This window comes from Ailuropoda melanoleuca, chromosome 13 (genome assembly GCF_002007445.2).
Source record: "Ailuropoda melanoleuca isolate Jingjing chromosome 13, ASM200744v2, whole genome shotgun sequence".
Taxonomy (NCBI): domain Eukaryota; kingdom Metazoa; phylum Chordata; class Mammalia; order Carnivora; family Ursidae; genus Ailuropoda; species Ailuropoda melanoleuca.
The window spans coordinates 73,718,858-73,742,341 of NC_048230.1; the positions used below are offsets into that span (position 1 = coordinate 73,718,858).

Here is a 23,484-nt window from a genome sequence, read left to right on the forward strand (position 1 = left end):
CTACTACCTAAGGGCTCAGGAATTTCAAATTTCTTCCTCAAACCCAGGGCTCTTCCTTTAACTCCTGGCCTTTTCTCCCCAGCCATCTGCTTGACCTGGAGGTCTAATAGGTGTACTAAACTTAACATGATGAAAATTGGATTCTTGATTGTATTCACTCTTCTTCCCAAACCCACTTCTTACCAGTGTTCCCCATCTCAGGAGTTTCTCGAGTTAAAAAAACAAAAAGCAGGGGCGCCTGGGTGGCACAGTGGTTAAGCGTCTGCCTTCGGCTCAGGGTGTGATTCCGGCGTTATGGGATCGAGCCCCACATCAGGCTCCTCTGCTATGAGCCTGCTTCTTCCTCTCCCACTCCCCCTGCCTGTGTTCCCTCTCTCGCTGGCTGTCTCTCTGTCGAATAAATAAATCTTTAAAAAAAAAAAAAAAGCAAAATGACAAACTTGGAAGCATCCTTGATTCCTCTCTCCCTCTCCCATCTCATAATTCATCCATCAGCAGATCCTGAGGACCTCACCTACAAAATGTCTAGAATCACCTGCTCCACTGCTACGATGCTCTCCTTGCTATGGTCAGCTTGTCAATTTCCACAAACAAGAAAAAGGGGGTCATGAATTCATCTGGCCTTTGTTTTGTAAAGTGTTCCTAAGGTTCAGTCTAGATCAGGGCCTGGCAAACTTTTGCTGTTAAGGGTCAGATAGATCAGATAGCACTTTAGGGTTTGTGGGCCACACGGTCTCTGTTGCAATGACTCAATCCAACCATGACAGGATGAAAGCAGCTCAAGACAACATAACAAATATATGGCTGTTACAATAAAACTTTACAAACACAAATACTATTCTTCTTTTGATTCTTTTCAACCATTTAAAATATAAAAATCATTCCTACTTCACAGCCCTTACCAAAGCATGTGTCAGGATCTGAAGGGCCGCAGCGAACACACCTCTGGGGCACAAGTGAGTGGAGACTGAAGAGCTGGTGAGCAGGGGAGGTCAAGGAACTGCCATAGGTGCTGCTAGAAATGGAGGCTGGAGCACTGCAAGCCCCCAGTGCTCTGTGCACAGCTCGAGCTAGGGCAGCTAAGGGGGGCTATTAGGGGCCCAGCGGCCCATACACATGGAGCTGAGGAGTGCATCTGGGGAGCAGCACCCAGTAACCAGCTGCACAGGATGAAGGTCAAGTGATATGCTGGCCAGCCAGTGGGGCCCTAAGATGTGTGTCCGTGGGGCGGAAGGGAGGGTACAGGAGAAGCGACCTGGGCTGGGACACTGGCCTGTGCTGTTTGGGCTCCGGATTAAGCCACCACTGCCTGAGTGGGGAGCCAGGGAAAACATGGTGGCCAATCAGTTGGAGAAAGCTGTGTCCCTCAGGCACTTAGCATGGGAGAAAAATGCACGGACCGAGGAGCTTTCTAGTTCCCAGAGGAAGTGGGAAGATGGAAAAAGGAGAACTGATGAGTAGCAGCGGGAAGGGTTTTATGATGTCGGCTCTGCCCCGGAGCCTGGTCAGCCGGGTAAGCTGGGACTGCCCTGGTCATCTACATCAGCAGGGCAAAGCATGTCCTTGTGTATAACCTGACTTACAATTATCATATGGTTTCTCTCATCTATGGAACATAAGAAGTAGGAAGATCGGTAGGAGAAGAAAGGGATAAAGAAAGGGGGGGTAAACAGAAGGGGGAATGAAGCATGAGAGACTATGGACTATGAGAAACAAACTGAAGACTTCAGAGGGGAGGGGGTGGGGGAATGGGATAGACTGGTGATGGGTAGTAAGGAGGGCACGTATTGCATGGTGCACTGGGTGTTATACGCAACTAATGAATCATCGAACTTTACCTCAGAAACCGGGGGTGTACTGTATGGTGACTAACATAATATAATAAAAAATATTATTATTAAAAAAAAAGACCTGACTGTGTGAGATCTTCAATCCTCAGCTGTTGCCCCAACATTCAGACAGAGAGGGAATGCTTTTATCCTTTAGAACACTGGTGATGGAATTCTAGGAATCTGGTTTCTTTCTTTTTTTTTTTTCCTAAGATTCTAGAATGTCATATTACAACCTGTCCCAAATTTCTCTTTAATTAAAGAGTAAGTGCATGCCTGGCTATTCTCCAAAACAATTTCTAGATTAAAATTAATGAATAGGGTACAGGGCTAGATGAAAATCATCTTTATATTAGGAGAACATGGATTTTTATCCCTTATACATATCATGCATTTTAGGAGAAAATAAAAACAGCGTAGCACGGTAGTCTATTTCATTTCCATTAGGAAAAATATTATGCTAGGAATCTCACCGCTGACCAACAAGGGCAGGCGTACGGCTAGGCTATCTTCGACCAGTGAGTAGAGGAATGAGGGAGGGGATCGCTAGCAGGGCTGGACCTGAGGAATGGAGGGTTGAGGGGACACGGTATCGGAGCTGTATTTAGGGGTCTTTAGACCTATGAACCAACGCGGGGAATAGCTAAGAAGCCCAAAGCACTGATTCGTGGCTGGAGAACAGTTTGGGCAAGGTTAAAGGACCTGATCCTGGAATCCAGAAGGCCGCAGAGGGAGGGTGGCTAAAGGGTCCCTGGAACCGGAGGACGGGAACAGACCACCGAGGAACAGCAGTGCTTCCAGAGGGTAGAGAGGGATTCAACAGAGACCCGAAGAGAGACTAGAAAGAAGGAAGGAAGGAAACCCTGGGAAAGGAGCTTTCCCAGAAGCCAAAGGGAGATCAGTCAGGAGAGGCGGCAGCTCTCTGGCGCCCAGGGACCTGGGAAGGCCTTCCCTTCAGTTAGCCTGTTTCCAGAAGGTAGGTCGTCCTCCCCACACAGAGGCTCAGATTCCCCTATAACCCTATTAGATTGATTTGGGACTTCCTGTTTCTCAAGGGTTGAATTCATGTAGGAAATCCAAGTTGTGGATTTGAATTCCTTTCCAGACAGATGAGGGACTAAGGTACACAGGCTGCACGTAGCAAAGAAGATTTTACTAGAACAGATGGACAAGAGAAACTGGGAAAGAAATCGGATATGAAAATGAAACAACTAGTCCATTCCTGGGTTACTTAAAAAAAGCCTTCCACATTTTCACTCCATCTGATTACAAAAAGGGGAAAACCCGGGTCTCTGTAGTTGAGAATGCCATCTTCCCTCTCATCAAGACTTCTGAAGGCCCCTCAGAGGTGAATGAGGTACCGGTCTGTGGCAGTGGCAAGTCTCTGTCCCCTGAAGTCTGTCAAGAAAAGACAGTAGGAGAGATAAAGCCGCACCCATGAGCCCTCCCTGAGTGTGTCCTCTGGTGCGAGATGAGGCTTCACGTCCTGCGAAAGCCTCCCTCCCTGCCCTTGGAAAGCTTCTCCCAAAAACGCTGTATCCTGATGGATACTGAGACATGCTTTTCCTAAGCCCTGGCCCATGCTCCCCACATACACAGAGCTTCCATTCTGTATACTCTGGGGTTTGTTGAGGGGTGACTTATGGCCAAAACCCTGTCCACACCCCCTTGCACACTTAAGCTGTCTCAGGGTGGATTCCCCAGAGACAATGAAATGGAGAGTTCGAGTGGTTTATCAGGGAATGAGGGCAGGACATGCAACGTGACTGCAAGCAAGAGTTCAGTCCCATGGGGATCTCTGGACCTGGGAGGACCGTTCGGAGTTGTCCCGGCTGAGTTGAGCGTTGAGGTTTTTTTCTCCCCAGATCAATCGGTCACTGGCCAGCAGCCACTCGCTGGGAAGGGGCAGTTCCCTGTGGCTACGACACGTCCTAGGGAGGAACGCCTCTGTGCAGCAGGAACGTGGAGCGGCAAGGGTGCCAGCCCTGAAGAGGTTATGTGGGCCGAGCTCCCCAGGGCGTCCGCGTACAGATTATCCTTGCGGTCTGTGAAGAAGGCTCACTGAGCACCAGAGTCTCACCCACACTCCCAGCAAGCAGCCAGCTCCTCCCTGAGCGTGCCACCTCGTACCTGCCTGCCCACCTGCTCTTCTGCTCACTGAGGTCCACCAGGACCCTCTGAACCCGCGACACTTCTCCCAAGTGGGCCACCGATGTTCGATGTTTGGTAAATGTGGATTTATTGCTAAAGCCTTGCCCACAGTTCCTGCCTCACACACAGCACTTCCCACCTAAGTGCATCCTTTTTGTGCTGTGAGGGCTGACTTATGGCTACCGAGTCACCCACATTCAGCACCGGTGAGGCTCCCCTCCTGAATGTGCCTCGAAGCCTGACAAGGCCCAACACGTCTCCGAAGCCCTACTCACTCCATGCACGGATAGGGACTCCTCCCCATTCGGCTCTCTGGTGCAGGACGAGGTCTGACTGACTGCTCGAGTCTTGCCCAGGATCCCTGCACACAGATGGCTTCTTCCCTCACTGTTTCCTCTGGTGTCTGATAAGATTTGCCTTATAGCTGAAGCCTCGCCCACACTCCCTGAAAATAGAATACTTCTCCCCCGAGTGTGTCCTCTGGTGAACAAGGAGGAGTGATTTCTGGCTCAAGCCTCACCACATAAGGAAGGCTTCTCCCCCGAGCGTGTCCTGTCGTGTATGCTGAGAGCTGACTTATCGCAAAAGCCTTGGCCCCACTCCCCACAAATATAAGGCTTCTCATCTGAGTGTGTCTTCTGGTGTTTTCTGAGGGTTGACTTATCACTAAAGGCTCGTCCACACTCCAGGCACATGTAGGGTCTCTCCCCTGAGTGTGTCCTCTGGTGTCTGATGAAGTATGACTTCTCACTGAAGCCTCGCCCACACGCACTGCAGACATAAGGCTTCTCTACAGAGTGAGTCCACTGATGTCTAATGAGCACTGACTTATTTCTAAAGCTCTGCCCACACTCCCTGCACAAATAAGGCTTCTCTTCTGAATGTGTTCTCAGGTGTCTGTTGAGGTTGGACTTCTGGCTAAAGCCTCAGCCACACTCCTTGCACACATATGGCTTCTCCCCTAGTGTGCCTCCGATGATTAATAAGGTTCTACATCTGGCTGAAGCCTCGGCCACACTCACCGCACACATAAGGCTTCTCCTTCGAGTGTGTCCGATGGTGTCTGATGACGGCTGACTTCACTTTAAAACCTTGCCCGCACTCCCCGCAAACATAGGGTTTCTCCTGTAAGTGGGTCGTCTGCTTTGTAACCAAGTCTGATTTCAGGCTACAATCTAATTCACGTTCTGTGCAGCTGACCGCTCCCAATCTTGAGGCTTCTTTTACTCCTTTGTCTGTTTGCACAGGGTTTATTTAGCCTTTGGGCTGAGGTAGGCTCTGTTTCTATCACCATGGTGCCTTCTCTAGTTCTTGCTGACTGTCCCCGGGGTAGGCTGGGGAATGCGCCTGACGTCTCTGTCTCCTCTGTCCTCGCACACAAGGGTGGGGAGCCACCCTCCCTCTGGTGACCTTCTATGTTTCCACTCCAGCAGCTCTGAGCGGAATACTGCCACTCCTGATGCCTGGGGCCAGAATCCCCTGGATGGAAGTGATTCTCTACACAGAAGCCCAGGAAGATCTGAAGAACATGCTGGCTGCGGACTTGCTGACAGGAGAAGGCCAGAAGGCAGGAGGCACAGGGGTAGATTTCTGGCTTTGGTTCTGCTGGAGAGAGAGAGTTTTCAGTTAGAGAAGCCCTACATGGGGCTGCTGGGCAGCTCTGCCTTGTCCTGGAACAGAGTGTCTTAATGCCACATCCGTAACTAACAATACACGCACAACACAATTTGCCCCTCACCAATAATTCCTTTCCATTCATTTCTGCACGTTCCATCTTTATTTTTTTTTAAAGATTTTATTTATTTATTTGACAGAGAGAGAGACAGCGAGAGAGGGAACACAAGCAGGGGAAGTGGGAGTGGGAGAAGCAGGCTTCCTGCTGAGCAGGGAGCCCGACATGGGGCTCAATCCCAGGACCCTGGGATCATGACCTGAGCCGAAGACAGACGCTTAATGACTGAGCCACCCAGGTGCCCCCAGCATTCCATCTTCTACTGCAGTCCACAAAATCCATAACAAAACCATCTTCTACATGGGAAACAGGAACCTTTCAAGTAAGCACTGTGTGCTGCAAACAGCTTCAATTACCTTAGCCTCCCCTTTCTACGAAAGAACCTAAGCCATCGACAGTCACGGAGATGCACGCTGTCCACAACTCAGTTCTACTTGGACGTAACAGTCTCTGTGACCTAGGTGAAAATCACCTTCATGTCTTTTCTTATGACAAAACAAGACTGATAGGCATAAAAAGCCACTTGGTCGGGAGGGCTTGCAAACGTAGGAAATGCTATATGAATCAGTGGTTAGAGAGATTACATATGAAAGAAAACCGAATTTCAGGTTTCCCATCGACATACAAAAACTTATTAGAAATGTCTAAGTGCTAGGTTCCCTACTAAGCAGTGTGGATGCAGCAGTAGACAAGAAAAACATGGTCCATGGTTTCAGGATTCTGGCACCTTATGTCCAAACCAATCCCATCACAAGGACATCAGCCTTGGCTAAGTGATTTGCTTTGGCCAATGATTACTGAAAAGCTAGTGCCTCTTTCAAACAAGTTTTAAGAGGAACCATGTGGGCACCTGGGTGGCTCAGTCGGCTAAGGGGCTGACTTCAGCTCAGGTCATGATCCCAGGGTCCTGGGATTGAGTCCCACATCAGGCTCCACACTCAACAGGGAGTCTGCTTCTCCCTCTCCCTCTCCCTCTGCCTCCGCCCCTCGCCCAACTTATGCTCTTTCTCAAATAAATAGATAAATAAAATCTTAAAAAAAAAAAAAAGAGGCACCATGTGGTCCTATCAGTGCTCTTTTCCCCTCTTCTTTAAGAACCCCATGACTCAGATGAGCCTGGTCCTTTTGTCTGAATTCCAGAAACAACAGAGCTGAACCACACCTAAACTTAGACAAGAGGCAGTGTAAGTGGGAAAGGAACATTTGCTATGACAAGCCACCAAAGTTTGACATGGTTTGTTATCACAGAATTACCTAGTCTAAGCTAACTCAAAAACTCCTCCTCAAAAAGCTTTAAAGATCATTCCAGTGGAAATTGGCCCACTTATGTCTAGCAGAACCCATGAAAAGAAACATCATAACATGAGTATGTGAAGAATGCGAGAAAAAAAGGCTGATTTTGTTAAGAAAACACTATGATCTCATTTTTGACGAGTCTGAGAATAAATTTGTGCTGTCTTGTAACCTAACAGAAGTATAAGGATAAAGCAGAAGTGACAGAGAAAATGGGTTTATCATAATATGTGATGGGCAAAATCGTTAAAGTTCACAAACTGTTCAAGGGTGTGAATAGAGACACAGAAAAAAAGAAAAAAAATTATGTGACACTAGCCCTCTGGACCAGCCCAAGAAAAGAGAAAGAAATAAGAAAAAAGCCCCAAAGAGCCCATAAGAGGCTGGAGACCTGTAGAATATTATGTGTTGAGCAAAATAAAGGAATCAGGGCTTTCAGTATTGAGAATAATCTAAACCAGGTCATTTTAACATTTTCTTCTGAACCCATTAAATGCCTTAACATAGAAGAAGAGAATAATAGGACAAGAGAAAATGAAAAATAAAAACAAAATCTAGTTAGGCTGACTAGCTAAGGCCAAATCAAAATACACAGAACCAGACTGAAATGGACGAAACTATCCTTAGTTAGCTGGAACTCAAAATAGATGGACTCAGGTCAAATCACATGGGACAGATGACAGTGGAAGAAAGAAAATGTGATTAATTCATATCGGGGAAAGAGCTATGCCATTTGAAGGAGACTGCTGAAGAAATTTCTGCCTGAAACTGGTTTGTGTCTCCAAAAACGTGACTCTTCTCTACATGCTTTATCTAGAAACTTAGGAATTTTCTAGAACGGCACTCTCTAATCCGGTAGCCACTAGTCACACGGGTTTACTGAGCACTTGAAAGGTGGCTAGTCTGAATGAAGATGTGCTCTCAGTGTAAAATACACAACAGATTTTAGATTTGGTACCAAAAAAATCTAATTAATTTTTCTATATTGATTACATATTGAAATGATAATATTTTTGACATACTATGTTAAAAAAATGTTATTAAAATTAATTTCAGGGGTGCCTGGGCGGCTCAGTTGGTTAAGCGTCTGCCTTCGGCTCAGGTCATGATCCCGGGGTCCTGGGATCGAGTCCCACATCGGGCTCCCTGGTCGGTGGCAAGTCTGCTTCTCCCTCTCCCTCTGTGATCTCTCTTGCTTTCACTCTCTCTCAAAAAGATAAAAATAAAATCTTTTAAAAATTTTTAATTTCATCCATTTATTTTTACTTTGTAGAATGCAGTTACTAGGGAATTTTAAATTCCCCACCCAGCTCATAAGATATTTCTACGGGACAGCTCTGATCTAGAACAAGGGGACCCTCTGTTTCTGTATAGTCCACAACCTCAGAATGGTTTTTGAATTTTTAAATAGTTGGAAAAAAGTCAAAAGAATAACGATATTTCATGATACATAAAAATTCTGTGGAATTCAAAATTCAGCGTCCACAAATCAAGTCTTAGCCTCGTTCATTCGTTCACATGTTGTCTGTGGCAATTTAGCACTCCAAGGGCCAACCCCAGAGCAGTTGCAGAGAGACCATACAGCCCCACAAAACGTAAAACAGTTACTATGTGGCCCTTCACAGAAAAAGCTGGCTGCCTCCTGATCCAGAGTAATGTCCCGACTGAAAGTGTTTACCAATCCAGGTTTAAACAACCCATGTAAGTTTTTCAGTAAATGAAAAAGAAAATAACATGACTTATGAAACCCAAAAGCCGTACAAACTCTGATATGTAATTGTACCTTCTGAGGCAGGAGGCAATGTCTCCCTACTCTCCCCCTTGCCAACTGTGCCCCCAGCCTCACTGGCCACCTTGCAGTTCCTTACACCCGGCAGGCACATCCCTTCCAGAAGGTCTTAGCACCAACAAGGCCCTGCACCCAAAATGCTTTTACCCCACGTACCCGGAGTTCCAACTCCCTTACCACATTCTATCTTTGGTCACATGGTCCCTCCTCGTTGGTTTCAAATCCCCAATTGCAAAATTCAGCCAGCCACCCACTCACACTCAATACTCCTTCATCCTGCTCTATTGTATGACGATTTTATACTCCATAGCATGGATCACTTTCTAACATACCATGTTCGGATATCCCTGCATATGAAGCTTTTGGTCTGTTGTCTGTCACCACATACTAGAAAATAAGCCCTCTTGGGCAGGGATTCCTATTTCATCACTAAGGTGTGCTAAGTGCCTGGCACGTTTTCTGGCACATAGTAGGTGGCCGATAAGTCTCTACTGAATTAATGAAGGAAAGAACACCCCCTTACCCAACGAGAACAGATTCTTGTAATTCTCCAGCATCACTTCTTTGTAGAGGTTCCTCTGCTCAGGGCTCAGAACCTTCCATTCTGCATCTGTGAAGACCACAGCCACCTCCCGGAATGTAACTGGTACCTATAAACAAGCAGTAAGTTAACAGACAGCAAGCCACTGTCGGTGTTCCCAGTGTGAGGGGCGTTTCTGGTGGCCCTGGAGAGCCCGGACATGTGAGAAGTTGAACTCGTTCTTTTCAGAATACACAGTTCTCTGTATCAAGTTCTTCTGGGCCCCCACCCCCGGGCTTTGTGTTAAAATCGGAGGGGGGCACACCTGACACGTAAAACCCATTCCTGGCCCTCAGACACGTGGGATTTCACTGGAGAAATGATCTGTGAATCCATCCGCAAACCTCGAGCAGCACTCAGGAAAGTGACCTTGAGGACTCGTTCTGGAGGAATTCTGAGAAGCGTGGAGGAGGGGCTGGAGAAAGGAGAGAAGCACACATATGTGGGGCTTGTGCTGGGCATCAGGGGATGGTGGAGATTTAGAGGAGAAAATGGAACAATCTTCAACTACAGAGAAAGACGGGGTCCACAATGAGCATTTGTGAGGGAGGCAGGTTACTAAAATGTCTCTTTGCCTGGCATTCTAAAACAAAGCCCCGCATGCTTCACTTGTCCTGGAGAGCAGTATGTCATGTGGGCAAAACCGCAGGCAGCGGAATGGCAGCAATATTCAAGGAAAGGGGCATTTACAGATCATTTAATCTGCTTTTAAAGCCTGACACTTTATCAGCGTATGCTTTAAAATTCACTGCTTTAGAAAATTCAACCATTTTAAGTTCCGGCACTCCTTGCACAAATCTCACTGGCATGATTTAGTTAAATGACACCAAGCCCCGACCAAAAGCGTTCAAATGTCAGTTACTGGGGTATATTAATTGCAAGTAACTGCTTCCAGTGGGCTCTGCCACTAGCTCTCCAGTCATTAATCATTATGTAAGTGACAGGTACGCGTTGTGGCCGGTAACCAATCCCATCACCTCTTCTGATGTCTACCTTCCCTCAGCACACTGTAGGCCCCTTTGCTATCAGTAAGGCCACTGTCTACGTGTGGGCCTATTTCTGGACTCTCTTCTGCTCCACCGGTCCACCTGCCTGTCCTTAACACCAATACCCCACTGTCTTAATGAGAGATCTTGATAGCCCGTAACACGATTTCTCCAGCTTTGCTCTACTTCAAGAATTACCTTGGCGATGTGGGGGCCTTTGCATATAAAAACAAACCACGACATGGGGCGCCTGGGTGGCACAGCGGTTAAGCGTCTGCCTTCGGCTCAGGGCGTGATCCTGGCGTTATGGGATCGAGCCCCACATCAGGCTCCTCCGCTATGAGCCTGCTTCTTCCTCTCCCACTCCCCCTGCTTGTGTTCCCTCTCTCGCTGGCTGTCTCTACCTCTGTCAAATAAATGAATAAAATCTTTAAAAGAAAAAAAACCATGACGGAAAATGAAGTACAAACCCTACCATAAATGAATCCCAGACATAATGTTGACCAAAAGAAGGCCAACACAAAAGGGTACAGACTATGTGATGACGTTCATTTAAAAAAACAAAGAACAGGGGCGCCTGGGTGGCACAGCGGTTAAGCGTCTGCCTTCGGCTCAGGGCGTGATCCCGGCGTTCTGGGATCGAGCCCCACATCAGGCTCCTCTGCTATGAGCCTGCTTCTTCCTCTCCCACTCCCCCTGCTTGTGTTCCCTCTCTCGCTGGCTGTCTCTGTCAAATAAATAAATAAAAAATCTTAAAAAATAAAAAATAAAAATAAATAAATAAAAAAACAAAGAACAAAAACAGAAAGTAGGAAATGTAATCTGTGATGTTAGAAGTCAGAAGAGAGTAACCCCCGGGGGAAGTATCGTCCGGAAGAGAAGAAGGTTTGCAGGAGTGTAATGCCCACGAGTGACGGCAGTCCGCATCTTGATCTGGGCGCTGCTTACACGCTGTGTTCACTTCCTGAGAGTCTCAGAACATTTCTGAACTGCACACTTTGTTACAGGACTATTACACCTCAATCAAATTTAAACCAAACAAAAAACACCTTCACCTGGTCGGGTGAGAGAGTTCATGCTTTCCTAATATTTAAAGTGCTTCTTTCCCAGAAAACTGCTTACGATTGGCAATGTCTGCCCAAAAGCCGTGGTGCGTGATGAGGGCACTTTCAAGCTCACACGCGCCATCTCGAGAATAGTGGCAGCAGGTCAAAGTACAAAAAGGGGGAAATGATGGGATTCACATACCTAAATACTCCGTGAACTAAGTGTCCACGACTGAGATATTTTAACAAGAAATTCAGTAGGTATTTAACTTGAAAATCCTGGAGACACATTCGACTAGAATGTTCTTCACACCGAATGCTCCTGACAGAGGGCCTGATGACGACAGTAACGTCTGAGGGCCACACACGGCCTATCACCACATACCACAGATATTACAGATGGAGGCAGGCATGAGAGGCAGGAGGGGTTTGCAATGTGTATCCTTCCTCCTGAAACTCAGAACAGTACAAAGACTCTCCATTTTTAATTCTCCACACAGTTACTTCCGGTAACCTAAGCCGTGCTGCTCCGTGATCACACGTTGGCCTGGGCTCCCTCAACTACGAGTGTATTTTAACTGCCAATACTCGGGCAACCGGCCTTTCTACTGGGTATTTGAATTTCCTGAAAAAGAGAAAGAACAGAGCCCAGTTGGTCTCAGGGACCTGCCAGCTTCCTCTTAACCGCTCACCACCGAAATTTCCATTGTTTTCCATAGCACGCTGAGACTTGAACTTCCCTACGCTCTGTGGCAAACAAAGCCAGTCAGCTTGGGGAGCACCAGGCCGGCTCAGTTCTTAGGCCTGCCTCTCCCCCAGGGCAGGACGTCTGCACCGCTGGGGAGCTGGGAGCAAGGTCAGATGCCACGGCTCTCAGTAACACTCCTGCTCAGACAGAGGGGCACCCAACAGCCCATTTTTTTTCTCGGTTTGCCCCTCCCGGCCCAGGATCCCTGCCCCAGGAGCAAACTGGAGAAAAGGCAACAGGTCCCTCCTGATCCTTGACCTCCTGGGCCCGGGACAGAGCTTCTATCCTACAACGAAGGGCCGGTGGAGGAAGAAGACCCCAGACGGCTTGGCCACACTTGCCTGCAACAGTAAGAACTGCAGGTGGCCTGTCCCTGGGGGGGGAGGCGTGAGGTCCCAGACTGAGAACTGGGGGGACAGAGCCCGTCTTTTTGGCTGCATCCCCTGGAGTAGAGCCCCCACCACACGTTGCTGGAGACGGAACAAGAGAGAGCAGGCAGTGGGACAAATGCCACAGACGCTTGCTTTTCTCACTGAGATTTAGGAGATTTTCTTGAATAAATGTTTCTCCACTTCCTACATGGTCCTTAGGATAATTTCCAGACTTTACATGGCTGTGCTTTTTGTCATTTTGGATGTGTTGCTGGGGAGAAGGTCCACGAGCACCTCACACCACCATTCCAGACGTGCTTCTCCTTTGGGATGCCTGGGTGGCTCAGTCAGTTAAGCGTCTGCCTTTGGCTCAGGTCATGATCTCAGGGGCCTGGAATCAAGTCCCGCATCAGGCTCCTTGTTCAGCGGGGAGCCTGCTTCTCCCTCTCCCTCTGCCTGCTGCTCTGCCTGCTTGTGCTTTCTCTCTCTCTCTCTCAAATAAATAAATAAAAAATCTTAAAAAAAAAAAAAAGTGCTTCTCCTGTGTCCTGGGAGTCTGACTATCGATCCACTGCCAGGGCTGGACACTGGTTTGAAAGCTATAGGCTAGCACTTTGCCACCACTTTTACTGCACCATTATGGAACCATTTCAACCACGACAATAAAAATTACTGTTACTGCCATCATTTCTTGCCTTTACACATTTTTCCAAAGAACTCGGAGGCTGGAGAACAAGGATAGAGAACAAGGATAGGGTATCAATCAACCTATTGTTGGGCTTGCAGAATCTCATCCCCATCCACGTGAAAGAATACATTACATTTCTGGTAGAGAAGAGAAGATTGGGGGTTTGGATTGGGGGTGAAACACTGTATCTAGAGAGAGCATTCTATAGGAGTCATTCATCAGATAATACAGGCCTGTTCCCGAGAGCTGGAAAACATGCTTCCATTTTCAGATGGGGATTTATGTAAGAGCAAGAAGGTTATTCCATACATTAGAAGGTGCAGAAGCTTGGGAGGCAGAGAAAGCCGAGTCTAACTCTTGGCTCCGCCATGTGGAAGACGAGTGTGGCCTACACAAATCACACACCCCTCTGGGCCAGACGTCCTCCCTCTGAAACAAATAGTATTACCCCCAGGACCAGCTCCCTCTCACAGCTGTTGTCAAGAATTATGGAGAAAACGTTATCGTGTCTGAGACTTGTCTAAAATAACCCAGTGAGGGAAGTGAGAGGTGAAAATGACTTAAGACTGTCCATTATAGGTGATTACTGAAGCTGGATGATGGGCCCTGAGGGCCTATTACTACTCTGCTCACTAATTCTCTATGTTCCAAAATCCCAGTGATAGATACGGATAAAGAAGATGTGGTGTATACATACATGGTAGGATATGACTCAGCCATCAAAAAGAATGAACTCTTGGGGCGCCTGGGTGGCACAGCGGTTAAGCGTCCGCCTTCGGCTCAGGGCGTGATCCCGGCGTTATGGGATCGAGCCTCACGTCAGGCTCTTCCACTATGAGCCTGCTTCTTCCTCTCCCACACCCCCTGCTTGTGTTCCCTCTCTCACTGGCTGTCTCTATCTCTGTCGAATAAATAAATAAAATCTTAAAAAAAAAAAAAAGAATGAACTCTTACCATTTGCCACAACATGGATGGAGCTAGAGAGTATTATGCTGAGTGAAATAAGTCAATCAGAGAAAGACAGGTATCCTATGATTTCACTCATATGTGGAATTTAAGAAATAAAACAGTTGGGGGCGCCTGGGTGGCTCAGTCATTAAGCGTCTGCCTTTGGCTCAGGGCGTGATCCCACCGTTCTGGGATCGAGCCCTGCATCAGGCTCCTCTGCTGGGAGCCTGCTGCTTCCTCTCCCACTCCCCCTGCTTGTGTTCCCTCTGTCGCTGGCTGTCTCTCTCTCTCTGTCAAATAAATAAATAAAAAATCTTAAAAAAATAAAGAAAAGAAATAAAACAGATGAACACAGTATAGGGCGGGGGATGGAGAGAGGGAAACAAACCGTAAGAGACTGTTAACTATATGGGGCGCCTGGGCGGCTCAGTCGGTTAAATGTCTGCCTTCGGCTCCGGTCATGATCGTGGGGTCCTGGGATCAAGCCCCATGTCAGACTCCCTGCTCAGTGGGGAGCCTGCTTCTCCCTCTCCCTCTGCTCCTCCACCTGCACTCTCTCACTCATGCTCTCTTTCAAATAAATAAATAAAATCTTAAAAAAAAGAGAGAGAGAGAGAGAGACTCTTAACTATAGAGACGCTTACCTAAAGGCTGCTAGAGGGGAGGTGAATGGGGGGATGGGGTAACTGGGTGACGGGCATTAAGGAGGGCACTTGATATAATGAGCACGGGGTGTTACATGCAACTGATGAATCACTGAATTCTACTCCTGAAACGAATATTGCACTGTATGTTACCTAACTAGAATTTAAATTAAAACTTAAAAAAAAATAATTCAGTGATAAAAAGGTAAAAAGATGTCCAGTGCACAGTACCCTTAGCTAGGGCAGATACAGAGTAAAATTTAATAGTACATTTAAAGTTTTAAATAATCTGTTTTTCAAAAATACCACTTACGTTGAAAAGTTTGCTGGAGTCTTAATGCGAACCTTGGGTATATTTTTCAACAAAGAAAATCAAGCACACAAATGACTAAGACAGTGTCTGACACAGACATGAACGACTGCCTTTCCCCTTCTCAAGAAAGAATATACGCTTATTCTCGGGGAAACAAGCCAGCATTTCAGGGGAAAAAAAAAAAAAAGTAACCCGACCCACCAGCATCTGGGGCTTGCCCTCCCGTCCTCGGAGCCAGGCAGTAGTGCGAGAAAGCAAACCTGGGGGAAGAAGCAGGCGCTCTGAGGGGCCGGGCCGTGCAGGCCGTTCCCAGAGCAGCTCCTCTAGGCCTGGCGGGGAGATGGGAGCCCCTGGGCACACCTGTCCTCACTGAAACATTCTCGATGAACCCAAGCTTGCTTCCGCCAGTCCCGCTGCCTCTCCAGACCCACCACCTCTCACCTTCTGCTGGGTGATTTTGAGTCTGTTCCCTCATGATCTCCGTGTCTTCCCTGTCCCCCAGACACAAAAGCTGCCCCCGGCCCTGCTCTCAGCGGCCAGAAGGATCAGGCAACGTTATGGCTCCAGCGTCAGCCCGGTGTCTTCCATGACATTCTGCTAGAGGGCCAGGTAGAAGTTACATCATCTCAAGATCAACTTCTGCTGCCTGGGGTGATTCTTGGAGGCTTACTTGTGAAAGGCCATCTTGCTTCCGTGAAGCCAGGACCTGCGCGATGGAGAAGCCCTTCAGTGTTGCTGGGAGCTTTACCGTGGGCCCTGAGCCCATGCCTCCTTCGCAGGGGCCCTGTCCTCTTGCACCTCCTCATTCAACATGGCACCCTGGGCCCCAGGGCCTCCTTGGATTTCTTTCCTGCATCCCTTTCCAGCCTGTGTACCCTCAAGTCTGTCCCCTGCCGCTCTTTGTTATCTGTCAAAAGGTACAATTCCTTCCCTCCCTCAGCTTCAGATTCAAACTCCGGGTGTCACATCAGCCTCTGCTCCACGGAGCCCGAGTCAAAGTGAAGACATGGCATAATGCCGTGGAGAAAGAGGCTCAGAATGTCTCCTTCCAGACCAAATTGGGCATGCAGAACTCAGCTCCTGACTCCCCTGGCCCTCGGTTCCAGCTGTGTTCCATCCCATATCCCTGTACTCTGAGGACTCGGGGTCTCAACGGAGTCCTTCTTCCTTTAGGTCAATCTCCGGGCCTCACGATGACTCTGTGAAGGTAACCCCCACCTTCCTATCCACGTGGCCTTATCGGAACTATGCACTGGTGTCTCCAGATGAACCCAAGTGAGAGTCCTCTGCCCACGTGGTCCCAAAGGAGGCAGGTGGTGTTGGAGCTCAACCACGTTCAGAAGCACCTCAGACACCCTGTCCAGGATCTCAGCCCCACGGACTATAGTCATACTGTTGCCAGGTACCCTCTCGAGGCTGGTTAGGTTCCCCTAAGGAGCCCTTATGATTCATCCCCTAATTCCACTGGCAGAGATGGTCACTCCCTCTTCTGTCCAACCTGGGCATCTCACCTTACTGTGCTATGTTGCAATTTTTCTCTTTGACTATCTTTACTAGATTAAGAGCTTCTGGTAAGAAGAAATACATCTCAGTCATTTTGCTAGTTCTAATGACTAGGATGAAACAGGCCTTTGTGGTAGATTTTACCATTGTTCCCAATTATTTCTTTCTCTATAAAAAAAGACTATACTTCCCTGCCCCTGATATCAGGCTTGGTCTTGTGACTTGCCTTGGGTGGTGGGATGTGACTGAAAGGGACAGTGCCACTTCTAAGCACTGCATGATTCCACCAGCTCTCGTGTTCTGAGAGAACCCTGTCCCCAAGAGGGGCTTTGGTTCTACTGTAAAAGGTCATGGTGCAGAGCTACAGAGCAACCTACAAAAGAGGAGGAACAAGACTGGGGTTAGGGGCGCCTGGGTGGCACAGCGGTTAAGCGTCTGCCTTCGGCTCAGGGCGTGATCCCAGCGTTCTGGGATCGAGCCCCACGTCAGGCTCCTCTGCTGGGAACCTGCTTCTTCCTCTCCCACACCCCTGCTTGTGTTCCCTCTCTCGCTGGCTGTCTCTATCTCTGTCAAATAAATAAATAAAATCTTAAAAAAAAAAAAAAAAGACTGGGGTTAAAGTTAGATTGCTGTGTGGGCCACTGAGATCTGGCAGGGGGTCACCTGTTACTGCAGGACAATTTGGGCTAAGTTAATAAATCTCTATAAATCTCTGTTTCTCATAATACTAACACATAGAAAACAAGTACTGTCCAGAGTTCATGAATCTTCACAACACAGCCAAGGGTAGACTCTGCTATTCTTTCCATCTCAGAGGGGGAAACAAAGACACTAAGAGGTCGGTTGATGTGTCCTTAAGATCATAGCTGTGAAGTGTTAGAGCCAAGCCTGAATCCAGAATTCTCATTCCAAAGCCAATCCCCTTAGCCACTGTCTACAAGAATGCCCAGCAAACAAAGGACTAAATGAAAACACCAAGAGTAAGCAGATGTCCACAGGGTTCAGAGTTCACTCTGAAGAAGAGACGACCCTGGCAGCGAAGGGGAGGAGGGGTCTGTATCAGTCAGAATGGGTCAAGTTCTTCTGTAATGATGAATATTCCCCCACCCCTCATCTCCATAGCTTAACGTAATGACAGTTTCTTTCTCACTCCAGCTCCATGTCCAACAGGTATCATCTGTAACTATGCCCAAAGCCATCCTCACTCCAGGGCCAAGGCTGCTCGTGCAGCCTCTGTTTGGAACACAGTCAGTAGGAGTGAGAGAGGAAAATGAAAGATGGAGAACCATACTTACAAATTTGACCTAAAGTGAGACCTCGGACCACAACTCATTAGCAAATCAAGTCACATAGTCCCTTCTAAGTTCAATAGGGTAGAGGCATATACTTATAGGGAGAGGCCACACAGGAGGGATGCTAGGATATCCAATGACCAATGACATGGCATTCTACTACAAGGTCGAAAGGCCATAAACTGATTCTCCCCCAGCCCCAGTCCCTGCTGTCGACTGGGACTTCAGTGTGCTGGCATCTGTGACTGTGCCCAGGATATAAAACAAAAAAGGCATGTACCATTAAGAACAAGCAGGGATACTGACCAGGAAAAACCTAGCTCAGCACAGAAAGCCCAGGACTCTATCACAGGAAATCTAAAGCAGCGAAGAATACGCTGCTCTTCAGAGCCTAAGGTGAAGTCTGACCATCCAGCCAAGAGGCAACACTGTGGGCAAAGGGGACAGTGCGATCAAGTGAGAGAGGGAGGGAGGGGAGAGGAGAGACAGAAAAGAGCAGAAGAAATGGGCGATTTCCTCGAAGAATAGAAATTGCCTAAAATCAAGTCAAAAAACAAAAAAAAGGAAAAACTGTTAACCAAAAAGAAAACGAAAAGACAAAGACCTCTCCCAAAGACATTGGCCTCACATAATTAAATTGGCCAATTCTAGCAAAACTTTGAGGAATAGGTCATTCTGTAATAAAGATTAAGAGCCCCAAAGCATTAAAAACATGCTTCCTGACTCATTCATCAACGGCGCTACAGAAAAAGAAAACCAGGGGTCAATTCTACTTATAAAACTAGGTGCAAAAATCCTAAATAAAACATTAGCAAATAATAATATATCATCACCAAGTAGACTTTATCCCAGGAATGGACAAGACAGTTTAATGTCAGAAAACCTAATAGGTGAGGACAGCGTCCAGGCATCTTTTAATAAACTGATTGTGTGTGTGTGTGTGTGTGTGTGTGTGTGTGTGTGAAAATCTCCTTGTTCACACGTGACCCAACTGTTCAGTTTGCTAGACTGGCTTCATCACATCCATCCACCCACATAGGCGGTACACGGACAGTCGGGTGTAGCAAACCTTTCAACTTATCTGCATGCATATAAAATGTCATAAGAAAATGTTGGGGAAAGATAGGATCCAAAAAGACTTAAATATTTACAAGATATATAAATGAGTGTAAAAAACCAACTTCGATCTGCCTATTGCTATTTCCCAGAGAAATCAATTTAATTATCTTATTGTCACTATTTTATTTTCCCAATGGTAAAAACATCTCTCGCTCCATTATAAGAGACCTCAGGAATGAGAATCTATCTGTGGCTATAAAGACAGTATAATATTAAATCTGCAGAAAACAAACATTGTCAGCACAACTTGTGTCACAAAATCCTACATCTCAACAACACCACACGGACAGGATCCTGGGGCAGCGCCATTTGCTTGTAACAGGTGTCTCAGCGATGGCAAATGATACAATTTATATACGGTACATCCAGATTGATTTCACTGCCCTTTTCTGTCTGCCAAGTCCGCTGTGACAAATCTATTTCCTTATAAAAATACAAACACTTGGGGGCACCTGTGTAGCTCAGTCGGTTAAGCGTCTAACTCTTGGTTTCAGCTCAGGTCATGATCTCAGGGTCCTAGGATCCAGCCCAGCGTTGTGGGGCTCTCTGCACAGCGGGGAGCCTGCTTCTCCCTCTCCCTCTGCCCAGCCCCCTGCTGGGGCTCTCTCAAATAAATAAATAAAATCTTTAAAATAAATAAATAAAAGACACTTTTAAAAAATCATAATTAGGTTAGGTTGGGGCTTTTTTTAAGATAAAAAAGCTGAACTATAAGGTTTAGAGATGCGTGCTTACGTGACTGACCTTATGAAACTCAGGGAAAGGTTACTTTTGGAAGGGGAGGACGAAGTTGTGATTGGAATGAAACAAATGGGGGAACATCTGGGGAGACCAACAAAGTTCTCCTTTTTGACCTGGGTGTTCAGTTTCTTCTCATTCTACACTATCTCTTTTGTGTGGCTTTCTTTCCTGTGTTGTATTTTATAATAAAAAGGAAAATATATAATGGTACAGAAAATAAAACTGTGATGTGAGTGCAGCAACAGACAGTAAATGGAACAGAATAGAGAGTCCATGTGTATTTGGGGGTTAATGTATGGTGAATACAGCATCTTAACACAGCCAGGAAGGGACGGCCTCTTCACAAAGGGTTGAGACGGCTGCTATCTGACTGGAAGTTAGATTTCTAGATCACACCTTACATAAAAATAAATTCCAAGCAGTGTAAGAGCTAAAGATTAGAAACAAAAAAAATAATAATAAATGTTTAGAAACATACCGGAGAATATACAGAGGACCTTGGGGAAAGACAGACCTTCAAAAGGAAAAAATAAATAAGTAAATAACATAAAATCCAGAAGCCATTAACAAAGAAGTGGAGAAATCTTACTACATTTCGATTAAATACTTCACTTTAACCAAAGACACCTTTAGGAGAGGTGGGGTGGCATAAACATGTATGCGTGTCTAATCTTTTATTGTCGTTCCACAAAAACAAAATACTGGAAGGATACATAGAAAATTAATAAAACTGATTATCTATGGGAAATAAACCTGTCTTTATTTACCTTGGCATAAATGTGTCCTAGAATCCAAAAAAATCAAAACAAAAACTTGAATACATGAATTTAAATTTAGCAAGGTAGCAGGATATAAAGGGTCAATCTACAAATATCACTTGTGCTTATAAATACTGGTAGAAACAATCGAGAACTTACATTTTATTTTTTTACAAGATTTTATTTATTTATTTGAGAGAGAGAGAGCATGCACGTGAACAAGTCAGGAGGGGAGAGGAAAAGGGAGAGAATCTCAAGCGGACTCCACACTAAGCATGGAGCCTGATGCGGAGCTCGATCTAACGGCCCGAGATTATGACCTAAGCCAGAGTCAGGTAAGCTTAACCAACTGAGCACTCACGTGCCCCTGGAAACTTACATTTAAAAAGCATTTCCAAAAGCATCAAGAACACAGATGCATAGGAATAAACTTACAGAGAAATTTTGCTGGGCCAAGGAAGGTGGCAACCTGGTCTGGGGTAATATTCTCCGTAAAGATCCCTGTCCTTAAATCAGTCCTGGGATCCTAGGGGACCAAGCAAGGCCTCTGAGTCTCAAATGGGACACTGCAGGACACAAGACGTCAGAATAAGCAAAGGAAATTCGCCTGTGGTTTGGAGCTCAGAAAGCACTGAAGGAATGCAAAAGGTGAGTGGTCTGCACCCAAAAGTGGGCTTTCAGAAGCCCAGAAGTCTTCTCCTTCTCCACCCAGTCCTCTCTGCGCAAGCAGGGTTTAAGCAGGCGGTGAGGATGAAAGAGGCAATGTGAGCTTCAGGACTGTCTCCTGGCCCCCAGATACCAGGCTAGAAATCCCCAAGTTTAAATGAGGGGCGCTCCTCTTCCTTTACAGAAAAAAGAAAGCCTCAGATCTCTCAGAGAATGTAGACAGCTTCTGAGAGACAAAATCAGGTGTGGGCATCAGAATATAACCTGCCCTGATACGCTCCTATTAAATAGGGAATTAATCCTTTTTAATGCCTCTTGGCCTCAAGTTGTAATATTATTAGGAATAGTTAACATTTACTAAAGTCTTACTATATACCAGAGACAATTCCAGGCACCGTTCAAATTTTACCTCTTGAAGACCCCGTAAGCTAGGTCTTGTGATACACTGAGGCAGTTATAAATCTTGCTCAAGTTGACAAAGCTAGAAAGTTCCTAGATTTGAACTCCAGCTGTAGAGTCCCAAGCCATTTTGGTCAGTGGTAACGTCAGCAGTGGTCTAGCCCTGCGGGATGTAACACGTGTTACCCACACGTAGGGTTGAGGGGCTGTCTATGAAACAAGATTGGCTGCCGGGGCGCCTGGGTAGTGCAGTCGTTAAGCGTCTGCCTTTGGCTCAGGGCATGATCCCAGCGTTCCGGGATCGAGTCCCACATCGGGCTCCTCCGCTGGGAGCCTGCTTCTTCCGCTCCCACTCCCCCTGCTGTGTTCCCTCTCTCGCTGGCTGTCTCTCTGTCACATAAATAAATAAAATCTTTAAAAAAAAAAAAAAGATTGGCTGCCGATTAGTAAATGTTGAATATAATGATAGGTTCACGGGGGTTCATTGTACTATTCTACCGGAAAGTTTACAATTTTTCCTTACTGAAAAAAGTAAAATAAAATGAAAGTCCTGACACCTGAACCCAGTCAGATGCCAGAGGTGATTTGGATAGCTGGCCAGCAGCCCTCAAAGCTCCCCACCCTACCTAACCCCACTAAGTCCCAAGCCAGCCAGCGGTTTGACCCCCAACATACAAGGGAAAAGCAGAAAAGGCGGAATCAGCCAAACTGGTCACTTGTTACAACCAAACCCGAGATCTTTGCCACAAAGCAGCATGCCAAGACAAACCTTGGGACAGCAGGTCCCAGAGAAGCAGACCTGTCCCCACTCAAAAAACTGCTTACAGGGGCGCCTGGGTGGCTCAGTCATTAAGCGTCTGCCTTCCGCTCAGGGCGTGATCCCAGAGTCCTGGGATCAAGCCCCATGTCGGGCTCCTCCCCTGGGAGCCTGCTTCTTCCTCTCCCACTCCCCCTGCTTGTGTTCCCTCCCTCGCTGGCTGTCTTTCTCTCTGTCAAATAAATAAATAAAGTCTTTAAAAACAAAAAACTGCTTAGATGCCAAGTCCCAGCAGCGCAGTCCACTATCACCAGGGGATGTCCGTCCCAGGCCAAAACCTCCCCCACCCTCTGAAAACCCCCAGGGACTCCAGACACTCCCCCATAACCTAAATATATTTCACCCACAAGTTCGCCTCCATCCACCCCCAACAAACCAAGGCACAGCGGAGCCTGAGACGCTGGGCACACACCCCGATTATGGGCCCGGAAGAGTAAGCCCCACCGAAAGCAACGAACCCAGAACTTGACATTCACGATCAGTCCTGGGTTTCCACAACGACAGGGAGGTGAAGACCCAAGTAAAATTCCCTCGCCCAGACACACCTGGGCATTTACGGGGGGTGTTTGCTGTTTGACCCTAGCTGAACTCATCATCCCCAAGCTCAAATAAGCCTGAGGATGCACGCTAGGGCCGCCCCCATTCGGAAACTGGCGCAGAATATGTCCACCCCCTTCAAAATAAAAAGTTATGGAGTTCCAAGTCACTCGCCCCAGCCGGGGAAGGGAGTTCGGCGCAGCCCCCAGCAACGTGGGGATTCCGCGCTGGCTGAGCGTCACCCGGTTCCCTCGCCCCAAAGGCGCGACCCTCCTCCCAACATGGAACCCTCAGCCCCCCACCCACCGGCCTGAGCCGCCGCACTCCCCACCTGCCGCACTCTAGCCGAGCACCTGACCCTAGGCCGGCCCGTTGCCGACCCTCCTTGCCCTACTGTTGGACGTCGAGGGGCCAAGGGACGGGGTAAGCCTCGCTCACCGCCGCGGGCGGGATCCGCCCAGACAGCCCTCTGCCCCGGCCGGTCCTCGCCAGAACTACACTTCCCAGAATCCCCGCAAGCCCCGCCTCCCGGCG

At 47.3% G+C, this 23,484-nt stretch overlaps 1 protein-coding gene across 1 annotated transcript; it reads right to left on the reverse strand.

Annotated features, from left to right (window-relative positions):
- Nucleotides 1-1,983: 1,983 nt before the first annotated feature.
- On the reverse strand, nt 1,984-23,418 carry ZNF343 (zinc finger protein 343). The gene is given in 7 exon segments (XM_034641269.1): nt 1,984-3,227; nt 5,003-5,234; nt 5,236-5,582; nt 9,318-9,444; nt 9,640-9,789; nt 15,560-15,824; nt 23,282-23,418. Coding segments are annotated over 5 exon segments (780 nt in total). The 5' UTR covers nt 9,658-9,789; nt 15,560-15,824; nt 23,282-23,418; the 3' UTR covers nt 1,984-3,171.
- Nucleotides 23,419-23,484: the final 66 nt, after the last annotated feature.